Below are 18,523 nucleotides of genomic sequence, written 5' to 3'. Positions count from 1 at the left end.
AATAGATTATTAATTTCCCATCTGGGGCACCTAGGTGGCTCAGTTGGTAAAGTATCTGATTCTTGATCTCAGCCAGATCTTGATTTAAAGCCCTGCATTGGGTTCCATGCTGGGAAAGGAGCCTACTTTAAAAAAAAATAAAATAAATAAAATTTTTCAAAATTTTCCCTTCTAGCTCACAACCCATGTTGGCAGATCTCAAATGGGAGGGGTGGGTAGGAGAAACCCTTTGTAGAATACTATGAAATGCAGCTACGGGGAACTCCTCCCTCATATAACCAGAAGCAAACTCACTAGCTGGACATGACTACATTGCTTGTACGGACATCTATCATCACAGCACCAAGACAAAATATTTTTGAGAAATCACATTAGCAGGATAGAAACAACGAAAACCCAAGTGCCCAATATAATAGCAGGAGGAGTCCAACAGGCTGTCCAGAGACATACGGGTATGAACCAACTTATACCTTGATACTCACTGATTTTGCAGTAGGCCTCAAGGATTTAAGAAGATCTGAATAAAAATCTGGAAACATTGGTCATTCATTCATTTTGTTTTGCCCTATTGTTACTGGATTTTAGGAAAAAAACATGGTTATCCAGCTCAGTGGACCCCAAAAAGGGAGCTAGAGAACAAGGAACCTCCATCACATTTAGCTCCACCTCCCCCTCCCTATAGCAGAAGAGGTGCTAAACCAATTACGAAAGTCTGTTGGCCTCAGCACAACATTTCAAAAGAAAATGACTACGAGATTTCAAGAGGGTCCTGACAACAGAGATAAGGGCAGTCATAGAGTCATAATAAAGCTCTGGGTTCAGTCAGATCTGGGTTTGAGCCCATAATAATACTACTTCCTGCATAAATAAGGTCGCCATGTGGATTAAATGAGAAAAAAAAAATCTGTGTGTAGTTCCTTAGCAGGGTTTGGAGCTCTAAACATGGGAACTTCTTTTTTGGCTTTATCTACTTTACAGGTGGAAAACTTGTCAGGAGGTCACACGGCAGGCTGGTGGCAGAGCGGGGACAAGAACCTATGATTCTGGCATTAGAGCAACAGAACCCTCCATTAGCCCCCATCTCTTCACAACTCTGGGATTCCAGCATCTCTGCTTGCCATTGGGTTCTTGTTTACTTGGTAAACACTGAACAGCATCTAATGCCAGGCCCTAGACTAGGTACTGAGGACACAGAGAGATAAGACATAAAGATAACCACTAAGGGGGCGCCTGGGTGGCTCAGTGGGTTAAGCCTCTGCCTTTGGCTCAGGTCATGATCCCAGTGTCCTGGGATCAAGCCCCGCATCGGGCTCTCTGCTCGGCGGGGAGCCTGCTTCCCGTCACCCTCTCTCTCTGCCTGCTTGTGATCTCTTACAAATAAATAAATAAATAAATAAACAAACAAATAAACAAATAATCTTAAAAGATAACCACCAAGTAAAGTACTGATTGGGCCCTTTGTTTTTCTCATTCTACAGTCTCAACCTTGGGGCTTTATTTGTTTTGCTGAGGACACTCTAATCTATTCCTTCACACTGGTGATTTCCTGACCTCCAAACTGTCATGACCTACTGTTGACTGGGAGACTCTGCAGAACCCAGAATAGAATTTGTTGTCGTCTCCCCACATATCTGCTCCTCCTCTGATGAATCCCACCCAAGCACTCAAGCCTATACATGCTTCTCTCCCAAATCGCAGTCTCCCCAAATTCTGTAGTTTCTATTAAATATAGAATGCTTTGAATTCCTTGATTTCTCTCCACTTCCGCTGTCAGGAGCCTCATTCCGGCTACCATCATCTCTTCTCTGGACACTAAATAGACTCAGACTGAGGTTAATTTCACTGACCAGGATACACCTGCTTCTCTCCTGCTCCCAGGCTAGGCATGTGCTGCAGGCTACTCTTTTTGGAACACTCCCCACCACTCTTGACTATCCTTCATGACTCAGTGTCAGAAGCTGTCCCTGCTTTCCACCCAGGGCTTCTACAAACCACTAGTTTCCCCTGTGCCATAGGAATAGTTGTGTGTCTTAATCACTTCTCTACGTGCCCGCCTACTACTGTATTCAGTGAATGTGAAATGAATGAATGATGAATGAATGACAGACTGTGACCAGATCAACAAAAGTCTTAAAACGCCCACGGGAAAATTCAGTCGGACTTTATCCCGAGGGCGAGGCCAGTGCCTGCGTGAGGCCTGGGGCAACTTCACCAGTCTGCTGCCCAGGCTTGCCCCAACTTCACGGGCCCGTTCGCTCCCACACCAGACAAAGTTTGGTTCTAATCGCTCCCAGGTCCCTCCATTTTTTTTTTTTTAAAACTCCGTCTCTGGCTCACCAGTACCTTGTCTCCGACACCGGCCCGATCGGCAGTAAGAAGATCTGGGAAATCTGGGATCAACACGCACCAGCCCAACCCCCTCAATGGACACCAGTTTCCCCTTCCCCACGATGAGTTTGAGTTGCAACATCTCTCTGCCTTCAGGGTTCCAATCATTGGCCAGACCCCTCCCTCACATCTATCCTCCCTAGGAAACATGGCCCTTGCCGGCCGCCGTTGCCGCTCCCCAACCTACTAGTTCGCCGTCGTGCCTGCCGCGGTACTCAAGCCCCTCGCGTAGTCACCCGTGGTCCAGGGGGCGGGGCCTCAGTGCGACCCAATGCGCATGCGCGAACCGCTCCAGTAAGGGGCGGGTGGGGAAGGATAAAGAGCAGGGTGGGGGAGGAGACCGGTGCCTGTGGAGCTGGACGGCGGCCGGGAAGGGTCAGCCCGTGTGAGGGCAGCCTTGGCTTTAGGGGTTCATCGTCTGGAGCCAGACGGACAGGACCCTGGGAAGGAGGGCCGGGATCAAGCTGTGTCGGCCCGGAGTTAAGGGTTTGCAGAGCTTGTAGGGCGTCAGAGCTGGTGAAGTCCATTGTAAGATGGGGAAACTGATACCCAGAATGGGTCAGTCACTACCTCGGGGACGCACTGTGGGGGTAGGTGTGATAAGGGCGGTCCAGAGAGGGGCAGAGACCGGCGCAGGGTAGCTTAGAACGTTCTAGTCTGAGCCAGTGTTGGAACCCAGGCTTCTGTTTTCCACGCAGCTGAGTCCCAGAAAAGACCACCTGATTTCTCGAACCTCAGGAAAACTGCCGGAGAAGCGGTAGAGACCAAAAAAAGCATTTTCATTTTTCCAGCAATTAAAAAATATATTTTAAGTATTCTCTATACCAAACGTGGGGCCGCTGGCTCTACTAAATGAGCCATCCAGGTGCCCCTTTTCCAGCAATTTTTAAGTTGGGAATGTTTGAGAGTGACGCAGTGTTTCTCAAAATGTCTAAGATCATTTGTGTCAGTATCTAGGGCAATTTTTTTTTGAGAATGCAGATTCTTGATTCCTTATTTCCACCTTAGCTCTTGGCAGCCCTCCAGTTCTTTTAACTGTTCCTTCTTTCTGGGTTATGACAGGATCTTCTCGATGTGAAGCACCTCATATGAATTTTAATTAAAGTAACTTGAATTGATCAGTCTAGGCTCGGGGAAGTTAACCATGACTAAGAGAGTCATGCTTTCACAGCTTTCACATCTGATGAAGAAGGTAGACTGGTAAACAGTGCTTTTCTGGGGAATCAGGGAAGGCTTTGGGGGTTTTAAGGGGTAGATAGGACTGTGTAAGCAGTCAAAGAAGTAAGTGTGGAGGTAAGTCAGGAAGGGGGACCATGTTCCAAGTAGTAAGAACAGAAATAGCAAAGGCAAATAATTCTTAGCGTGGCTAGACTCTTTTTAGAGACCTTGAGGAGTTTGGTACAGATACTGAGGAGGGCCTGGGGGTTGAGCAGGCTTAGGAGCTCAGTCTTGGAGAGGGAGTCTTGGAGTCCACGTTAAAGAGGTTGGCATACGTCCAGTGGGTGATGGGGAGCTCTCTAAGGGTTTTGAACCGGGGAAAGATAAGGTCTATCTTATGTGTTAGCTGCTATCTTATGTGTTAGGTGCTGGCTACAGCGTGGCAAATGGTTTGGAAGCCCAGAGAGCATGCTCAGAGGGCATTAAGGTGTGAGACAGTGGCAGAAGAGGTGGAGAGGAGGGGACAGATTAAAGAAATGTTCAGGAGGGAGAACTATAAATGATCATAAATCAGTGGCCTAACCCAGGGGCCAGGATGTTTCCAACCCTTTAAATATAGCTTGTACATTCTCTGTCTACAGGACAGACGGAGTCCTCCATCTTTTTGGCGGGGGGAATAGGTAGTCTGGTTATGGGCACAACAGTGTTTCCATGATGTCCTTCCTTTGTCTGCTTTTGTGCCTGGGAGACAGTCTGAAGCAGTGGTTACGGTAATAGGCCCCAAGTGGCAGAAGAAGTCTATGTTAACCAGGAACCAAGGAAACTATTTCTAGTGGAGCATGAAATTAAAAGTCAAAAAATCATGACCCAGGGTTCCCTGTACAGGTTCCCCACCTCCAGGATGGGTGCCAAATGACGAGTAGCAGGTGTCTATTGGTGAGACTTGGGGAAGATCCCAGACCTTAACAGCCGTTTGGTTGAGTCCCCTCACAGTGTGGCAGGTAAGGTGTCTTTCTTCCCATTTTGTAGATGTCACAGCCGAGCCTCAGAAGTTCTGTGACTTGTTCAAGGGGACTCAGTTTGTGGTGCAGCTGGGAGTGAGGGGCTCTTGGCCAAGGGTCTTTCAAGCGAGGCTTTGTCTTTCCTGCTCCCTCTGCCTTGATGCTTTGCCCCTAAATCTTGGTATAACTTGTTCCTTCTTGTCATTCACATGTTTCCTCCTCAGATGCCATCCTCTCCCCTTCAGTATCACATTCTATGTATTTTCTTCATAGCACTTATTAGTATGTGAAATTATTAGTTTTGTCTGTTTCCATCTTGTGAGTTCCATGAGAACAGGAACAGTGTCTGTCTTGTCTACCACTTTACCACCAACACCTGGGATGATAATCTGCCCATCGTAGATGTTCAATAACATTTGCTCAATGATAGAAATCAGCTGGGGAGAGGAATGCAGGGGAAATCAACATTTGGTGAAAGCTTAGGATGTTTCAGGTACTTTTCATAAACTACTTCATTTAATCCCCTCACAGCCTTTTAAGGTAGGTACTGTGTCTCCTTTGGGTAGGTAAGAAACCTTGCCAAATGAGGTCAAGTCAGTGGTTTGTTACTTTTGAGGTGATAGACTCCTTTGAATCTCCATTAGACACAAGCTTTTTGCAAACCATGTGGAGGAATTCACAGACCTCCCTGGGCCCACTTGGGGGTCCCAGATCAAGGGACCCAGGGTTAGGGAACTTGCCCAAGGTTTCTCTGGCCTCACACCTTTGCTAGTTCCCCACTCCATGGCAAGGATAGATTCCACTGAGTGGACTACAGGGAGTCTGCTGAAGATTCTGGAGCAGAGGGAGATTATGATGCAGTGAGCCTCTGATGTGTCAGACCGGGGTTCAAATCCTGACTCCAAAACTGGCCATGTGACTATGGGCAAGGCTTCTCACCTCTCTGAATCCTACTGCCCTCACATTGAAAATGGAATCTGTTTTTTTCCCCCCTAACTATAACGAATCTTTATTCATCTGTGTCGGGTACTTGGTTAACGGCTTTACAGTAGTTGTCTTTTTACCACACCCCTGTGACATCAGTACTGTTATCTCCATTTTATAGCTGAGGATTTGCAGGCTTGCAGAAGTGTGCTGACTTGCCAGAGATCACCCCGCTTCCCACTGTTGGCCACTGTGCTCCCACATGGGCATCTGGGGAGGTACCGTGAGCTCAGGCTTCCCAAAGTTGCCTTTAAGTCTCTGCTCTTGGGGTTTGTGGGAACATTTGAATCTGAATTAGGTGAAAGAGGACCAGGAGGGCTACCTCGCAGTGCGCATGGAGGCTAGTCCCTTTGACTTTATGTGTCTCCCCCACCCCTGGTGCAGGCCTCTCGCCAAGCCTTTACTGGGCCTCTTGATTGGGACAGCTCTGTCATCCCGGGGTCTGCAGTGCCCGTGGTCTGCTTCTGTGCACGTGGCTGCTGTCTCTTTTTAGCAGTGACCTCACCTGCCTGGTATTGTTGTTCATGAGGCTGTCTCCCCACCTGGCTGGGGGCCATCGCCTGGCCATTGAGTGGAATTCCTCTGTCTTCTAGCCTCCTAGCACAGGCCTGGCCCAGCAGTGCTGCTCAGAAAATGCCTGTGGAATCACAGTGAGGACTCTCCCATGTGTTGGGGATTTACTGTGTGCCAGGCCTGTCCCAGACACTTTATATGTGTTATCTCATTTACACCCCCACCGTAATCCTGGGAGGGAGAAGTTACTGTCCCTGTTTTACTGAGAAGAAATAGAGACTCAGCTGGGCTTTGCCTTAGGCCCACTTGTGATGATTGATGGCACCAGGGCTGACTCCAGGCCTGTACTCTCATCGTGCATAAGGAATTCTTGAAACTCTGGGCTGATAAAGGGAAGACACACTCCTCCGCCCCCAGTACCCTCAGAGACGTTTTACTAACAAACTTCTAGTCCAGCTCTCATTTCATCTACAAGGAGGGACGCCTGGCTGGCTCGGTTGGTACAGCACGTACCTTTTGATTTCAGGGTTGTGAGTTCAAGCCCCACATTGGGTGTAGAGATTTTTTTTTTTTTTAAGGTTTTATTCATTTATTTGAGAGAGAGCGCATGAGCAGTGGGAGAAGCAGACTCCGCCTTGAGCAGGGAGCCCTACAATGACGATGCAGGGCCTCACGCCAGGACCCTGAGATCTTGACCTGAAGCTGAAGCCAGATGCTTAACCAACTGAGCCACCCAGGCACCCTGGGAATAGAGGTTACTTTAAAAACATAAAATAATCCATGAAGAAACAAGCCCAGAAAGGAGAGATGACTATAGCCCCTCTTTTCCATTTACTTCTTATCCATTTACTTTTGGGCAGGATGGGATCTGATTTTACCCACCACTGTAATACCCAGGTAGACGCATGCCTGGTCCAGGTTGATGCTCAGTAAATACTTTTAAATTTTATTTATTATGAAAACATCCGGAAGGGTATAAAGATTAGTATAACGAACACCCATATTCCCACCACCCAGTATGCAAAATAAAACATTGCTAATACAGCTGAAGGCCTCATGTGCCCCTGCGCAATTGCACTTTCCCAGGGATAAAGAGTCTCCTAAATTTGGTATCTATTATTTCTACGTAATTTTTTATTGAGGTATGATTCATGGACTATAAAATCTAACCTTTTTAAAGTGTACAGTTAAGTGGTTTTTAATATAATCACAAGATGGCGCAACCAGTACCACTCTCTAATTACAGAACTTTTCCATCATCCTGAAAGAAACCTATAATGGGCACTCTCCCATTCCCCTCTCCTATAGGCTCCCCCTTCCTTTTACCTTTATTCCTTTTACCTTTTTTTTTTTTTTTTTTTTTTTTACTTAAAAAATGTATCCTAGGGGCCCCTGGGTGGCTCAGTGGGTTAAAGCCTCTGCCTTTGGCTCAGGTCATGAACCTGGGGTCCTGGGATCGAACCCTGCGTCGGGCTCTCTGCTCAGCGGGGAGCCTGCTTCCTCCTCTCTCTCTCCCTGCCTCTCTGCCTACTTGTGTTCTCTGTCTCTGTCAAATAAATAAATGAAATCTTTAAAAAATGTATCCTAGCTAAGTGTACATAAAATTTGCCATTTTAACCATTTAAGGGCACATGTCAGTGACATTAAGTACGTTCACATTGTTGTAGAAGTATCACCACTATCTGTCTCTGGAACTATTTTAGCTTTCCCACTGAAACTGTATTCCTTAAACAATAATTCCCCATTCTCCACTTCCAGCCAGCCCTTGGCAACCACCATTCTACTCCCAGACTACTCTTTGACTCTGTTTCTCTTTCAATTCATGAAAGAGAGGGTCCACTTTAAAATTAGATTGTCTTTTTATTGTTGAGTTGTAAGAAATCTTTATATATTCTGGACATTAGACCCTTATCAGGTACATGATTTGAAGTTGTTTCTCCCATTCTATGGGTCATCTTTTCGATATCTTGATAGTGTCCTTTGAAGAATAAACATTTTTACTTTTGAGGAAGTCTGATTCATCTGTTTTTTCTTTGGTTGCTTGTGGTCTGGGTGTCACATCTAAGAAACTATCACCTAATGCAAAACCACGATTTATACCTATGTCTTCTTAAAGTTTTATAGTTTTCACTCTTACATGTAGCTCTTTGATGCGTTTTTAGTTAGTTTTTGTATATGGTGTGATGTAGGTCCTTCCTATGCATTCTTTTTTTTTTTTAAGATTTTATTTATTTATTTGACAGACAGAGATCACAAGTAGGCAGAGAGGCAGGCAGAGAGAAGCGGGGGGAAGCAGGCTGCCGCCAAGCAGAGAGCCCGATGTAGGGCTCGATCCCAGCACCCTGGAATCATGACCCTAGCCGAAGGCAGAGGCTTTAACCCACTGAGCCACCCAGGCACCCCCTTCCTATGCATTCTTAATCCTCTTACTAGGTGTGTCTAGTTAAAGTGGACTAGTTAAAGTCTTTGGACTTTAACATTGTATATGCTTTTTTAAAATATTTTATTTATTTATTTGACAGAGACACAGAAAGAGAGGGAACACAGGCAGTGGGGGGCAAGCATGGGGAATGGGAAAAGGAGAAGCAGGCTCCTGGATGAGCAGGGAGCCCAATGCGGGGCTGGATCCCAGGACCCTGGGATCATGACCTAAGCCAAAGGCTGACTGAGCCATTGTATATATTCTTGTGCAGCTTGTTTTCTCATTCAGCCTTCGGTTGGGAGTGTCATCCATGTTGATAAGGGTAACTAGCTCATTCATTTTCATTGCTCTATAGGTTCACTGCATAAAAGCCACATTTCATTACCTTCTCTCCTGTAAATGGTATGTTGGGTTGTCTCTAGTATTTTATGATTACAAAGGTAAACTAATATGTGCCTCCGTGTGCAGTGTGTTGAAGGTCACAAGCATATTCAGGTTTCCAAAATATCTCTTTTACATGGTTTTATAAATTTGCACGTCTGCCAGCAGTATATTAGAATTGCTGGATTGTTGGATTAGAATTACATCCTCACTAAGGCTCAGTGTTGTCAGGCTTTTTTGTTTTTACCAGCCTAGTGGGTGTGACATGATATTTCATCAGAGATTCCCGGATTAATAGCAAAGTGTATTTTTCAGTAAATAGTTACGTGGTTGCATGGGCAGGTGTGTGAAAGCAGAATGGATGCAGGTCTTTGAGGAATGACCCTTGTGACTCTAGCTTGTGGCTAGAATGGTGGCAGGGCTCTGGGCCTACACTGTGCGGGCTGTTCGTGGGAAGACTCTGGAGCTAGGAAGTGTTGGGTGAGACTGACAACTCTGTATATGGGAAAAGGTGTTTGTCACCTTGACACCAGGGATGGGACCCTCTCTCCAGGAGGAGGCTATAGTCTTGTCCTTCCAGCTCCCCAAACTTTCCCCAAGAAGGGAAGGAGCTGGAGAGAGAGAAGCCAGGAGGGAGCTATGTAAGAATGAGAATGGGGTCCCACAGTCTTGGGAATGACCCTTTTTTGAGAACCTTCTCATTGTCTTTATATTGGTGGTATGTATCTCTCCTGTTTATTCTACTGAGTTTGGGGGTGATGATAAGGATAGTAAAAAGAAGAGTAATGATTGTATATTATATCCTTATTATGTGTGAGGCCTTGTGCTTTTTTTAAATGAGTATTGTCTCATTTAATTCCAGTGGAGTAGGTGCTGTTATTATTCCTACTTCACAGATGATGTAGGCATCAAACAAGGCATCAAAGAGACAGAGTAACTGAGGGCTTTCACTCCAGCTGTCTCGCTCGCTGCAGAACTTGTAAGCACTATCCTGTATTGTTAGCCAGGCTCAGCTAAACCCAGGAGAACACATCAAGGAGAGGCTTGCCCAGGCTTGGATGGGTGAGAGACACAGTCATGGTGTGAAGGGGGACGTCAGGGCAGAGTGAGATGCCCCTGGAGAAGATGGCTCTTGAGAGGCTGGTGCCCCCACCCAGTGGACACAGTCCCTTGGGCAGGCCCCTCTTCTGTGCCAAGTTCTGTACTGACTGCTGGGGCTGCAAAGTGGGATCTGCCCATCTCCAGGTCTCAAGAAGTCCCTAGACAGATGAACAAGAATTTGGAGGATGGGGGTGGCCTGACCCCTCTAGGACATGGGCGATAAGACAAGCACTTCAGACTGAGGGTGGCCCAGATATCTTACAACAGGTGAACTTTTTTTTTTTTTTTAAGATTTTATTTATTTATTTGACACAGAGAGAGAGATCACAAGTGGGCAGAGAGGCAGGCAGAGATAGAGAGGGAAGCAGGCTCCCCACTGAGCAGAGAGCCCGATGCGGGGATGGATCCCAGGACCCTGAGATCGTGACCTGAGCCGAAGGCAGAGGCTTAAGCCACTGAGCCACCCAGGTGCCCCACAACAGGTGAAAGTTTAAACAAACTATGGTACATCCATAATACAGACTACTGTCGGTAACAAAAAGGAACAAATTATTAATGTCAGCAACGACTTGGATTAGTCTCCAGGGAATTATGCTGAGTGAAAAAAGTCAATCTTAAAAAGTTATGTACTTTATGATTTCATTTTTATAACTTTTTAAAAAAGATTTTTATTTATTTGACAGAGAGAAAGAGCACAAGCAAGCGGAGCGGCAGGCAGAAGGGGAGAGAGAAGCAGACTCCCCACTGAGCAGGGAGCCCGATGCAGGACTCAATCCCAGGACCCTGGGATCATGACTTGAGCCGAAGGCAGATGCCCAGCTGACTGAGCCACCCAGGTGCCCCCATTTTTATAACATTTTTAAATTGGTGATTTTATTTTATTATATATTTAAAATAAATTTATATATATTTTATTATATATAAATATATATAATATTTAAATAATAATAAAACAATATTTTAATATATATAATAAATATGTATTTATAAATATATATAAATATATATAAATACATATAAATATTTGCTTATATTTAATATATATTTTATTATATATTTAAAATAAATAAATATTATATATTTATTTATTTTAAAGGCTTTATTTATTTATTTGACAGACAGAGATCACAAGTAGGCAGAGAAGCAGGCAGAGGGAGAGGGAGAAGTAGGCTCCCCACCGAGCAGAGAGTCTGTTGCGGGGCTCGATCCCAGGACTCTGGGATCATGACCTGAGCCGAAGGTAGAGGCTTTAACCCACTGAGCCACCCAGGCGCCCCAGATTTGGTGATTTTAGAATTGGAGAACGGATTGGCTCTTGCCAGGGTGAAGGAAGACGGTGTAGTTATAAAAAGATAATACCTTTTTGTTGTTGGAATTTTTCAGAATATTGACTGCGGTGGTGGGTTCGTGAAACTGCACAGGTGATAAAATTGTATATGACTGAATGCATGCACGTGTGCACACACACACACACAGGTATACGTAAAACTGGGAAAACTTGAATAAGCTTGGGGGATTGTATCAGTATCAGTACAGGCGATTGCTCTATTATTTCTTATAATTGCTTGTGAGTATGTAATTTAAGTCTCAAAGCATTGGCAGGACCGTAGAGATGTTTGTAACGACAGCATTTTCAACGCATATTAAAAATTCCAGAGGCCACGTGCACAGAGGCCTCTTGCCCTTACGTTAGCCAAGTCCAGCTTCACGGAGAGATGGGCAGCATACTCTGGAGATGTGAAGGAGTGCGCAGTGATCCTAAACACCTCAAGAGACCCAGGGTCGACCCACTGGGTTGGTTTCTGAGTTTAACTCTCTCTGCCCTTCACCTCCTGAGCTGACCCACCACGATTATAAGGGCAAGGGTAAAGCCGTGCCTACCCCTATCTCCCCCTCCCCCTCTAATTGGTCTTTTGAGAAGGACAGATGTTCTTTCCTCATTTTCCACTCCACCAGGTGGGGCTAAGTGCCCCTCCCCTGGGATGCCCTGTGCCAATTGTTAGTAACTGTCTGTGCCTCCTCCATGCCTGTCTCCTCTACTAGACAGACTCCTGACTCTTATTTTTGTTTGTTTGTTTGATTATTTGACCGAGATCACAAGTAGGCAGAGAGAGAGAGGCAGAGGGAGAGAGGGGGAAGCAGGATCCCCGCCAAGCAGAGAGCCCCATGTAGGCCGGATCTTGGACCCTAAGATCATGACCCAAGCTGAAAGCCGAGGCTTAACCCACTGAGCCACCCAGGCGCCCAACTCCCGGCTCTGAGAGGCAAGACCAGAACCAGTCCCAGTCTTGGGCAGGGCGGGCTGGGGGGTGCGGGGGAGCATCAGAGAATGTTAGTTGTACTCAACTAAATGGGAAGCTGACCCTGGCTGAGATAAGCTTGTTCTGATCCTGAGATCCTAGCGGGGGCCTGGGCTGTGGCACAGGAATTTGGGGGTGGCATGGCTATGGTCTTATGAGATCCTGGGACTTTGTTTCCACATGGTGGTCCCTCTAGGATATCTCTCCGAGAATGCTGGCTGCCCTGGGCCCTGCTTCAGATTCCATTCCCAGAGTGGCAGACCCAAGGCTTACCACCCCAGCATACCCATAGTCGCAGAGTTCCCATGTTCACATTGGTCTGTCCTCTAAGCATGGGGTAAGCACTTCGGTTTGTTGATTTCTCTCAGCAACATTAAAGGCAGGTAGTCTTCCTCTATCCATTTTGCAGAGAAGGAACCCAAGCTCAGAGAGGTTAAGTAACTTGCTTAGGGTCACTTAGCTCGTGAATGGCAGAGCAAGGACTTGAGGCAGGCCTGATGTGTGCCAGTCTAGCCCCTGCAGGTGCAGAGCTGAGAAAGCATTCCTGCTCTTATGGAGCTAATGATAAAGTCACCAGACATCTAGATGTGCTCAGCTATGCCAGTCACAGGCCAAGCTTGTCATGTACATTCTGTTGTCGGCTCTACATAACAACCACATAAAATAAAATTATGCCCATTTTATGATGGAAATTGAAGCTCCAAGAGGAAAAGCAGGTAGACACATAGCAAGTAGAAGCGGATCCGGACAGCTGGATTCCAGAGCCGCTGCTCTCAGACCCTCTTGTGCCGTCTCTTTCCCAGACCTATTTTTGGCTTTTTCCCTCCCCCATTCACTGGCTCTCCCAGGCCCCCCCTCCCCCACCCCCACCCCGCTATCATTTCTGCCCTCCCCTCACCCGAACTCTCCTGTCTAGCCTGTGTCCATAGACCCCACCCCTTTCATTCATAGTCTAAGCATAGTTTGGACCCTGGGTTTGGGCCCCAGTATCTATCCTAGGGGGATACCCTGCACTCTGGCCCTTCCTGTTCTACCCAGCTGCCTGGCAACAGAAGTCCTGGAGGGACTGCCCAGTCCCCTTCCTCACCTGTGGTGGCCAGGAGATGAGCGGCCCGTGTGGTGCAGAGGGTAGGGCGGCGGGAGGCCCGCACCTGGCAGGGAGGCCCACACACCCCACAGGGGATGGGGGCGGCACTGGGCGGTTCTGGAAGCTGATATGAGCAGCAACAGCTGCTGGCATTATCTGGCGTCTAAGAATAGCCTGGGTTGAAGTGTTGGGGGCTGGGGCCAGGGAAGAGGGCAGGGGCCTTTTTCCACCGCCCCTTCCACCTCTGCTGCTGCTTGGCCTAGAAACTGGAAAGCCTCCCTCTGGTCTGCTTTTTGTTCTGGGATGGTTTGCATGGATGCGTCTTGCCTGCTATTGGGCTGGGGAAATGAGAGTGTCCAGAGACTCAGACCCAGGGCTGAGGGCAACAAGCCCGTACCCTGAGGACCGGCCCTGACCCAGGCCCTCCCCACTGCAGAGAATAGGAGCTTTGCTTTTTCAAGGATCCTGTTGGAAGTGACCCTTATTCATGTAGCAAATCCTTAAGAAATAGGCAATATATACTCATTCAGAACTCAAAGGTATAAAAGGGTAAACAAGGAAAAAAAATCAGTCTCTCCTTGCCTGAGCCCTCAGCCACTTCTTTCCTTCTCCAGAGGCAACCACACTTGCCAGCAAAGGTGGTCCCTCCATAGGAAGGCCCCAAAATATATGACTCTCCTCTTCCCCCTTTTTGACATGAGTGATAGCACATCCCATCCATTCTTCTCCTCACTTTTTTCACTTAATGGTATGTCTTGGAAATAATTAATTCATTGAGTCTTTGCTCAGTGGCATGCACTGTTCTAAGCACTTCAGATGCTCAGGCTCAAAGAATTCTGTGTGGCAGGTGCTTTTTTTTTTTTTAAAAACAAATTCCCATTGTTACAAGTTTGAATAGTTTCCCAAGACTTCCTAGCTGGTAACTGGCTGAGCCAAGATTCAATCCCAGGCAGTCTGACTTTAAGTAAAGCATTCTTCTCACTACCCAATATTGCCTCACACCCTTGAATCCTGTCACTACATAGCACGCCCTCACTCTTCCTAAAGGCCAAGGTAAGAAATGGACATTGCACACTTGCTGTGGCCCATTTAGGGCTGGGAGACAGCAGTGAATAAAAAAGACGAGGTCTCTGCCCTTCTGGAATGGGCAGCCGTGCTCACGAGTGTCCATCCCCCAGAGCAGGAAGAGGGAAACACACCTGTCATGCACACCCACATCCCCACGTACAGGTCCGCTGTTTGCACACACTCTTCTCCCTTACCCACAGGTCCTTTACTCACACAGCCTCTGAGCGGCAGGTGGAACGTGGAGGTCCAGACAGAGGTAGCTACTCACAAGAGATCACGATGTGGCCCTCGTGAGTCTCACTCATCCCCTGCCCCCTGGGATCCATTTCAGCAAGGCTGGTGGGGGGAGTGCCTGTAATCCAGGCCCTAGCGCTTGTTTAAAGTTGGGAACAATTGAAGGGCAAAGGAGCTATAGATAGCCCCACAGCTGCTGTCACCTGTTGCAGCCTGGGCACTGGGCCCCAGCATTGTCTACATGGGGGCACTCTACCAGCGAGGGCCCAGAGTGGGTGGGAGGTTGGCCCAGTCCGGCTCAGTTCTAGAGAGACTGAGTCAGAGTCCAAGACAAAGAAATAAGAGTCTCAGAAGACAGAGAAAGACAGGGTGATACAGAAGGACCAAGACCCTTGAGAACTACAAGAGACTCCCACCAAATGCTGACAACACTGACACTGATGGGGAGTGTGGACAGAGACGGAGAACTATCCAGACAGTGAGGGCCTAAGGCAATGATTGAACTCAGGGATGTGGCAGATCAGAGCCCCAGACCACTTCAGTCCAGCACAGGGCTTTCTGTCCATCCCTTTATCTCTAGGAGGCTACACATGTACACTCGTCTCTGCGATAGCCGTACACCAGATTCTTTGAGGGCAGTCTGAGGTTCTCTTGGGAGTGATCTAGGAGGCTCCTGGGGTCTCTGAAAGGGAGAGTTTGGGCTGCTGGGTCTAGTCCTAGCTCTCTTTCACTATGTGACCTTGGACAAGGATCTGTCTCTTCCTCTGTGCCTCAGTTTCCCTAGCTGTTCAATGGGAGAGTTGGTTTGTGTGATCACTAAAGTGTCCTTTCATCCTCTGATGTCTGTTAGGACATTTCCCCTCACGTGTCTCACCTCCCTCCCTCTTGGTGCAGCTGAAGCCACAGTCCCCTCCTTTGTTTGCCCTTTGTGAGGATGGGGGACAGCTGGTCCCCCTCCACCTCCCCCCCCCAGTAACCTTTTAGCCCTAAATCCACGCTGAGGCATCTCTCCTCCGGATAAACAGCCCTGATGCCTTTTGGCAGCCCTCATCCTATTTTCTGCTCAAGCATCAGAGCCGGGGCCCACTCGGGCCCTCTGCAGCTGCCCAGGGCCCCAGGAAGGGGACAAGCCTTGGACAAGCAGGGGCACCCCAGGCCCCTCTTTAGGGCCTCACCACTTCGCGTTTGGACCATTATGGCAGCCGCCTCCTAAGTCAGTCTTCCTGCCACCGGTGTCGCCCCTTCAGTCCATCCTCCGCACCAGCTGCCACAGGGATCTTGTGGACACATAAATCTGACCACACTGTCAGATGTCCTTGCTCAGAGCTCTTTGATGAGAAACACAAAATACACATGCCTTGATGGCTTCCCAGCTCCCGCAGGAGAAAGCGCCAAACCCTGATCTGGCTTCTGAAGCCCTTCACAGTCTAGTCCCAACTGCTCTGTCCGGCAGGCCCTCCCTGTGGGGCTGCCCTGGCCTTGGAGTCTGGGTTCCTGTTCTGCATCCCCTCTCCCCTGCCTTCGGTGACCTCCTCTCACCCGGACGGCCAGGGCCTCCTTACTGCTTCCAGTCCATTCTCCAGACGGCGGCAGGGGCGGTCAGCGCTCAGCCTCCAACCACTTCCTCTCCCGTCCAGACACTTTCCGTTGTACTTGCTGGAAGGTTCAGAGTCCCTTCCAAGTCCTAGAGGACTCTCGGCGACCCAGCCCCTGACCACCTGTGTCACCTCACCTTATAAAACCCTCCCCCATCCCTGCTCCAGGGACCCTAGCGTGGTGTCAGGGCCTCAGATGCACCAAGTCGTTTTCCACCTCACGGCTTTTGTAGTAACTGTTCCTTCTGCTCAGAATATTCCTCCTCTGGCTCTTTCCAGTCCTCAGGTCTCACCTTGAATGTCCCCTCTTCAGAGACCCTCCCTGACCAACCTGAATCGCGTCCCCCCCAACTCTCGCACTGAGTTGCTGTGGGCCCTACATGGCACGTGTCAGGATCCTTAATTCCCTTGGAAACCATTACTTGCTTGTTGATCGCCGGCTGCTCTGTGAGGGAAGGGGGCCTTGTTGTCATGGCCCTCTCCTTGCCCGACTGGGTGTCAGACTTGCCCTTGTCCTTCAGACTCCTCCATTCTGACACCTCCTCTGGGTGTGTTTTCTTTCCTGGACAATGAGGATTGTGTTCCCATCCTAGACACAGTGAAGCTGCCAGATGCATGTCGTATTGGCTGAAGTAGCATTTTAACCCAGTCTTTTGATATTTTTATCAAAGAAGGACTTCTAGGCACTGAGGTATGTTGGTGACATGCATTTCTGACGGGGATGGGTCCCAAATCACATCCTCTCGGTCTCCGTATCTGCCCTCGCTTTTCCTAACATTCCGCACCCCCAGTGGCTAGAAGAACAGAAGCCAGAGAGGCCCAAGGTCCGATGTCCCTTTTGGGCTTTGCCCCATCAGCTCATCGCTCATGGAAATCTTCCCCAAACAGACCCGGCTCAGTAGCTACCTCCAGTTCTGGCTGCTGCTGAGCTGTGAGCTCCAGGACTCTTGGCAACTGCTGTTTGGGACCTTTGATAGAAACTGGGGACAGGGATGCCTGGGCGGCTCAGTTGGTTGGACGACTGCCTTCCGCTCAGGTCACGATCCTGGAGTCCTGGGATCAAGTCCCACATCGGGCTCCCAGCTCCACGGGGAGTCTGCTTTTCCCTCTGACCTTCTCCTCGCTCATGCTCTCTCTCACTGCCTCTCTCTCAATAAATAAATAAAAATCTTAAAAAAAAAACAAAACTGGGGACAACTGGACCCCCGATGTCCAGCTCGGCCCCAGCTCCCCTATATCCCAAGACTGTGTATCCCTATCTTTGGCCACTTTGCTCTCTACCCTGGGTCTTGTCCTTCCTTTCCAACTCTGTTCCTAGCCAGGCCCAAGGTTCCCTGGCTCTGCTGTAGGATTATAGGTAGGGGACTTCCAGCATTGTCGCCTTGAAAGGCAGCAATAGGCCCTCAGCCTAGGGAAATCAGAGCCGCCTAGGTCTGGGGGCCTAGGAGCACTGAGGCTGGAGTACCTCCTTGACAGTCCTTCCTAGCACTATCAGCACCTTAATGAAGTCCCTTGAGAACTGTGGTTCTCAGAGTGATTTCTCAGGAGAGTCCCTACAGCTCAGGTGGCTGGACATACTGAACGCCAGGCCGTGGGTGCCCCAGCGGCCCCCATGCGGTCCTCACCATAACTGCTTTCTCCTTTGCTGGCTTCCGCGGCAGCGGGGTGTGGGGGCACAGGTAGAGCACTAACCGTGGGAGTGGGGTGTCTGTGGTGGGGGGTGGGTAGAGCACTAACCTTGGGGGTGGGGTCCCAGAGTCTGGGCCAGGCTCCCTCTGTCCCCATCAGGGCCTCCGTGGCTTCAGCTCAGCTGAGGGTCTAGACGGGATGATTTCCCTCTCAGCCTTGATGCTCCTGATTTCTCATGCCCTGCTGTCTTTAATTGGAGGGGGGAAAAAAGCGGAGGTGAGGGGGGATATAAAAGATATAGGAAAGTACCAAGAACAATTAACAAAGCATTGTACGCATTTTGTCGTATTTGCCTCCAGTCTTCTGCCCCTGGATTCTAGCACTTCAGTGTTCTAGTGACCCCAGTTTTAACACTCCAGGATTGTAAACCAAGGTGCACACATGTCTTGGCTCGGTACTCCTAATCTTGGGAAGCAAAGGCAGGAAGAAGACTTTGGACTGTCTACACTAGCTACTCCGTGGGTGGGTTAGTTGGGATGAGAAGGTGATTATCAAGAGATGAAGCTTCTGGCGGTTCTAGAATCCTAGGGTCCTAAAGTCGGAGCAGGTGAGGTTACCCAGTCCAAAGCTGCAAGTCCTATGCCCCCTGTGCGTGGTTCCTC

General features: G+C 48.5%; 1 protein-coding gene across 2 annotated transcripts in view; it reads right to left on the bottom strand.

Annotated features, from left to right (window-relative positions):
• The window catches only part of GSS (glutathione synthetase), a 29,708-nt gene extending 27,045 nt beyond the window's left edge, over positions 1-2,663 (bottom strand). Inside the window, exon 1 of one of the 2 annotated variants that reach the window (XM_032858820.1) lies at positions 2,576-2,663. Coding sequence is in view for 1 of the 2 variants with exons in the window: in XM_032858819.1 (XP_032714710.1) it covers positions 483-539 (57 nt within the window). In the remaining variant the exon portion in view is untranslated. Of the gene's footprint in view, positions 1-482; positions 570-2,575 lie in introns of those variants that run through there. The other variant, XM_032858819.1, reaches the window with a different exon arrangement.
• Positions 2,664-18,523: the final 15,860 nt, after the last annotated feature.

Source organism: Lontra canadensis, unplaced genomic scaffold (assembly GCF_010015895.1).
Source record: "Lontra canadensis isolate GAN:19392208 unplaced genomic scaffold, GSC_riverotter_1.0 scaffold16, whole genome shotgun sequence".
Lineage (NCBI taxonomy): Eukaryota > Metazoa > Chordata > Mammalia > Carnivora > Mustelidae > Lontra > Lontra canadensis.
This window is presented reverse-complemented; position numbering and strand designations above follow the sequence as displayed.